Here is a 6,499-nt window from a genome sequence, read left to right on the forward strand (position 1 = left end):
CAGCCAACTATTAAAAAAACAATGTTGCCTGAGTGAACCTTACAACCATGGTTCTTCAAATTTGTGTTACGAATTTAAACATGATGATAAATCACACACAATATAAAAGAAACATGAATCATTTACATAGACCCTCAAAAAAAAAAAGACTATAATTGTATGAATATAGGTCACTAATAAATTAAGAGAATGGGTATCTTTAGTATCAATTGTAATGTGATACATAATAGTGACTAGTAATGAGTTCATTTTTTTTACAATTAGGCCAGTTCAAAACTAAAACTCGGGTCATATTCCAGACGGGCCTTGAGCGAAAAGCCCGGCCCATAAACAACTAGGGTTTTGGATACATAAACGTGAAACACTGGCTTCCTCCACATACAGCTGCAAAACCTAGAAGCAAACCAGAGAGGAGGAGCAGCCATGGTTCACGTCTCCTTCTACAGAAACTGTGAGTCTCTCTCTACTTCCTCCCTTCCTCTTCTCAATTCTCGATCCATCAATTTCATTTGAATTTTTCCATTTGATTTTCCTCTGATCCATTGCATTTGTTTTTCACAGATGGGAAAACCTTCAAGAAGCCTCGTCGCCCCTACGAGAAGGAGCGTTTGGATGCAGAGCTGAAGCTCGTCGGAGAGTACGGGCTCCGCTGCAAGAGGGAGCTCTGGAGGGTGCAGTACGCTCTCAGCCGCATCCGCAACAATGCTAGGAACCTGCTGACGCTTGACGAGAAGAACCCTCGCCGGATCTTCGAGGGTGAGGCTCTTCTCAGGAGGATGTTCCGTTATGGGCTTCTTGATGAGACCCAGAACAAGCTTGATTATGTGCTCGCTCTTACTGTTGAGAACTTTCTCGAGCGCCGCCTGCAAACCCTGGTTTTCAAGTCTGGTATGGCTAAGTCTATTCATCATGCTAGGGTTCTCATCAGGCAGAGGCACATCAGGTTCTCCCTTTTTCATTTCTGATATTTTTTCATATTGGGTATTGTTGTATTCAATGTTTAATACTTGTCCTGTGTATGCTATAGAACTTGGTTATTGTGACATGTTTGGTTTACTTTGTGATATTTGGCATTAGAATTGGTTAATGATGTGCTATGCTATATAGGACCTGGTTATTCTGCCATGTTTGATTCACTTTGTGATATTTGGCATTAGAATTGTTTAAGGATGTGCAACTGGAGATTTATTTCTATTACTTGTCAAGTAGTTTTTGTTGTTTCTGAGTCAGATATTCATGGTTAGCAGAGCTTGATTTGTGATGGGTTTTCTACAAAAACATGTTTTGTGGCTACTTACTACTTATTGCATCTTGAACCCTTGTAAAGAAAGTATGTATGCATAGCTAAGCTTGATTTGTTCTCTTTAATTCAATGTTATATGATGGGTTTTCTACATAAACACGTTTTCTGGCTACTTACTACATTGTACTTGATTGCAACTTGAACCCTTGATGATCTTCTTTATATGATTTCTCAACCCCTGTAGCTTTTTTTTGCAATTCAGTTATCCTCTGTTTTGAATTATGGACATAATGCACTGCTTTTAGAACTTCTCCTAGCATCTGTTGAAAGTAGCATCAATTTTCAACAAATAATACATCTGTTTGCATTTTGTATGTACAATTAGTTTTTGAAACATGCTTATAAGGTTTTTGTTTGTTTGTTTAAGTTTAATGAAATGCTTTATTGAATGGATTCTTATGTCATTTTTGTTCTTGTCAGGGTTGGGAGGCAGGTTGTGAACATCCCATCATTCATGGTGAGGATGGATTCACAGAAACACATTGACTTTTCACTCACAAGTCCTCTTGGTGGTGGTCGCCCAGGACGTGTGAAGCGAAAGAACATGAAGGCTGCTGCCAAGAAGGCTGCTGGTGGCGACGGTGATGAGGAGGATGAAGATTAAATTATAAGTTGCTAGTGCGCTGATACAGTGTTCCAGCTTTTTATTTCAGTTGCTAGACTTTTTTAGATTTTTTGTCGTGCTTGACTCTTATAAATTTTCCATCCTTGTTCCTGTTTGATGAAAATCTTCACCCGAGAGATGTTGCTTTTGAACTGTTCTTTTCAAAGTATGAAGTTTTGTTCCAATGGCTGTGATGGTCTTTGGTATTAAATTAAATTGATGGTTTTAGCCTTCTTTGAATGCACCATGTTGTTTTGGATATTCTTATTACACAATCATTAAGTAACTAAGGCCTGGAATTTTCATAGAGTTTAAGCTCATTCAGTCCTTGTTGATATCAATTCTAAGTTCATAGGGTTCAAGACTGTTTTCTTCAGACTATAGTTTATAGGACGGTGTGTAGCTTGAAGTGAGCCTGTTTTCTTCAGACTATAGTTTATAGGACGGTGTGTAGCTTGAAGTGAGTTGAGTTTAGCTAAAATCCTTGCTCTAGTGATCACAAGAATTCCTTAGTTGCTTAGAGCTTCTATCAGTTGTTTTGGGTTAATTCTCAAAATAAGAACGGTTGTTTAAATTTTGTTGCCATTGAAGGAAGGTGAACAAAGTTGCTCTAGAAAATTCATTAATCAATCATAATTATTTAATTGAATGAGAAGTAATGAGTTTAATGGATTTACACTATCACTTTTTCTTAAAATTTTAATTAAAAGGAAATATTTTTTTTTATGTGGTTGAATTTAATTGAATGATGTGTAAATAAAGTTTACATTAACGGTGCATGCATGTACCTTTTATTCAAATAATATCAGGAGTAAAAATTATAAAGATAAAATAATAATTAGTGGCAGAATGTTTTAAGGCTGTGGCTTGTCCTCGAGTGTGCCCACAATGTGCAGTTGTTGATGAAACTATGGAGCATGCTCTTCATGACTGCTTGTGGACTAGGGGGTGTGGTTTGCCTCAGACTTGGCCTTTTCTTGGGAACAACAGCAATTGGAGGAGAGGATGGGGGAGTGGGTTACGTCGATCATAACCCAGGCTCTTGTTGAGGTAGCTGAGAGGGTGTGTTCGTTGTTGTACAAGATATGGCGTGTTAGGAATCTTTGCTATTTTAAGGGGAGAGAGATGTGTTGGTGGTTGTATCATACTCTGGACCCGTCTCCCTGCTCAGCTCGAAAATGGGAGTTGTTGCCGGTAGGGACTTTCAAACTGAATTCGGATGCGGCGTGCAGGGGTGATGCCTGGAGCATGGGGACTGTAATCAGGGATGAGGATGGTAATGTTCAGGAGGCCATGGCGTTGAAGAGTACGATTCAACAAGGAGTGGCGGTGGCGGAAGCATTGGGTGTCCTGGATGGAGTAAAGCTTGTATTGAGAACAAATGTGAGGCGTTTACAGGTTGAATCAGATTGTGAGAAGATTATAAAGGAGATCCTTAGTCTTGTCCCAAGTAACACATATCTGGGAGCAGTGGCCATGGAAATCAGGAGGTTATCTCTACAGTTTGATGTTATTGATTTTTCACGTGTATATACAACCTAATAATGCGGTGCATTTACTTGCTAAATTTTCTTTGTATCACGCGGATGCTATTTGGTCTCACTGTGTATCCAATTATTTGTTCTCTCGGATATCCTTCAGAATATTTTCTAATGAATGATCATATTTTCGGTTGAAAAAAAGTTAAAAGAACTTTTTAGAATAATTTGTGTATTTTTTTAAATTAAATAACATTAGAAGTAAATATCCATAGAAGTATGAACAATTAATAGTGAAAATGTTGTACATGATTAGAAAACATTAATATTTATATGGCTTAAAGGGTCAAAAGGCCCCTAAGACCATTTACAATGGTTGTTGAAAATTTGTGTTGAAGATTGTTGAAAATTGTTGAGAGGTTGTAATGGTTGTTGAAGATTGTTGAGGGTGATGTGGAGGGGAGAGAGAGGGGAGAAATGTTGAAGAGTTTCAACATTGTTGAGGGACCTGCGGTGTGCCACGTGGTGCGAGGCCAATGACCACCGACGAGCGCGTGTATGGCGTGTGACGCGCCTTGTCTCAGGAGAGAGAAATGCTTTTTTTTTTGCAGCGACACGTGGCATTATCTGATTGGCTCGTCGGATTTCTTTTACCCTTATCTTTTGAACTCAATTATTTCATCAAAAAAAAAATTTCTGAAAAAAAAAATTTATACCAAAATTCATGATTTTTTTCTCTATAAATAGAGACTTGGTTCGTTTGATTTGGACACAGAAAAAAAACCAAGTTTTTCACCATCTTATTATCTCTCTCACCATCTTAGTTTGTTGTCTTGCATTTTAAGTTAAGAAAATAAAATAAATTATTATGTGCTTAGTTTGTCGTCTTCCATTTTTAAGTTAAGGAAATAAAATAAATTAAGTGTTTATTGTTTTAATTTAATTAAAAATAATAATTGTAATTTTATGTAAATAATAAAATAAAAATATAAAATTAAATAAAAATATGAAATAAAAAAGTGGTGGGGTAGGGTGAGTGGTGGGGTAGGGTGTTGAATGAAAACCATTGGAGTGGGTAATTGTTGAGAGTTTGTTGAATTGGAGAGAGAAGATGATGTGGAGTGTTGGGAAGAGAAAAAGTGGTGTTGAGAGGGGGTAAATTGTTGAAACCATTGTACATGGTCTAAGATTACAAAGGGAATCAAATCCAGGACCTAGAAAATTATTTCATCAAATTGGGTCCCTAATTTTTTTTTTAATTCAATTAAGGACAAATGTTGTCAGCTCTCGATTATGTCCTAATCACCTTTTCCACGTGGCATTTTTTATTTTTTTAAAATTTAAAAATTATAAAACTTTATTTTTTAATTCCAACTCATAAATTAAAAATAAAACCTTAATTAAATCTTAATATAAACCTAAACTTAAATAAATCCCTGAACTAAATTTAAATTAAACACATAATCTTTATCACTCTTCTTTCAATCTCCATCTCAAGAACAAAACCCAGACAGGAGGAGGATATGTAGAAGAAAACTCCATAACCCCAACAAACACCAACCCGGTAAATATTACTAGAAATTTCATCATCTTCATGTTCTTGTTGAAAAGAAAATAGGAAAAACTCCAACCCAGAAAGAAAAAACACAAACCCATGAAAAAAAGCCCTCTTCATCAACCCAGATCACACCATCACTCCTCTCAATCAACCCAAATCAGGCCACCAATCCCCCCTTCCCGAACCCCAAATCGTGCTGCCACTACCACTTCTTATTTCTCCCCAAATTGTGTCGTCATCAAACCACCGATCTGGGCAAATCAACCACCACCATTGAAATCACTTTCATCCCCTCTCTCTAGTCTTGAAGCTTCAGATCAGCCCCAAATTCGTCGACAACGTTCTTCACTCTCCGACCTCCGCTGGCTCGCCAAAACTGGAGTCATCCACAAATCTGGGGCCAAATCGACCATTCCAACCTCTCCCCCCCATCTCCTCATGGCTGCCCCCAATCGCTGGAGAAAGAGCCACATTTTCAGATTTCTTCCTCTCCTCCTCGATCTGAAGTGGTGGCGGTGGTTAAGCTTGGGTTCTATGCCTCTGTAGAAGTTTTTTCCTTCGAGAGAAAATGGTTATGAAGAGAAAAGGTGAAATCTTGGTGGTGGATTATGTGGTTGTTGTATAGAGATTAGAAGATGGAGTTGAATTTAGGGTTGAATTTTGGGCTGAAAGGTTGGATTTGTTATTAGATTAGGTAAGGGATTTATATTTAGATTAGGATTTTATTAAGTTTTTTTTCTGCTTATATAATTGACTTGGAATTAAAATTTTAATTTTAATTAATTTTTCTAATTAAAAAAAAGCCATGTGGTAAAGGTGACTAGGACAAAATTGAGTTGTGGCAACATTTTGCCTTAATTGAATTTAAAAAAAAAAAATTAGGAACCCAATCTGATGAAATAATTTTCTAGGTCCTGGATTTGATTCCCTTTTTAGAATAATTTGTGTATTTTTTTAAATTAAATAACATTAGAAGTAAATATCCATAGAAGTATGAACAATTAATAGTGAAAATGTTGTACAAGATTAGAAAACATTAATATTTATATATAATGTTTTGTGATGTTATAAAGACTATTTTCAATCAAAGAATTATTTCATGGACTAAAAACTGTGAATTATTTTTATATGAACCATTTTAGGTTCTTACATTCAAAATTTAATTCCTCATGCAAAGCACGGGTCATATACTAGTATTATGAATTCGGTTAAATTAAACCCGATTTACCATTAACCATTTATCGAATTGACGACGAGTTCGAGTTTTATAACACTACAAGAATGAATTAGGGAGAGTTGTTGATGATTCTTTTTACGATTCTTGAGACATTAATTTGCAGCATTATGTACATAAGTTGCTCAGTTCAAATAGCCAACTGAACATTTTGTTTAAAAAAAATCATTTCAACCAAAAATTCTTTTATACAAAACTAAATGTTTGACTACAATGTCTGGCCTTTCAAAAAAAAAAAAAAAAACTACAATGTCTAGATCGTGTTTTCTTCGAATTATAAAGTTGATTTTATCACTTTAGTCTAACAAGCTATTACCCCCTG

The 6,499-nt window shown here is 36.1% G+C and overlaps 1 protein-coding gene across 1 annotated transcript; it reads left to right on the forward strand.

The window, feature by feature from the left end:
* The first annotated feature begins 299 nt into the window (after positions 1 to 299).
* Positions 300 to 2,151, forward strand: LOC130713806 (40S ribosomal protein S9-2-like). The gene is made up of 3 exons (XM_057563613.1): positions 300 to 451; positions 562 to 943; positions 1,724 to 2,151. The coding sequence occupies exons 1-3, from the start codon at positions 424 to 426 to the stop codon at positions 1,905 to 1,907; spliced, it is 594 nt and encodes a 197-aa protein (XP_057419596.1). The 5' UTR covers positions 300 to 423; the 3' UTR covers positions 1,908 to 2,151.
* Positions 2,152 to 6,499: the final 4,348 nt, after the last annotated feature.

Source organism: Lotus japonicus, chromosome 4 (assembly GCF_012489685.1).
Source record: "Lotus japonicus ecotype B-129 chromosome 4, LjGifu_v1.2".
NCBI lineage: Eukaryota > Viridiplantae > Streptophyta > Magnoliopsida > Fabales > Fabaceae > Lotus > Lotus japonicus.

Excerpts from the sequence above, each read along its gene's own strand:
- LOC130713806 (XM_057563613.1), top strand. The coding sequence starts at position 424 with ATGGTTCACGTCTCCTTCTACAGAAACT. Across the intron at positions 452-561 it reads CGTCTCCTTCTACAGAAACT|ATGGGAAAACCTTCAAGAAG; the intron begins GTGAGTCTCTCT and ends TGTTTTTCACAG. Across the intron at positions 944-1,723 it reads ATCAGGCAGAGGCACATCAG|GGTTGGGAGGCAGGTTGTGA; the intron begins GTTCTCCCTTTT and ends TGTTCTTGTCAG.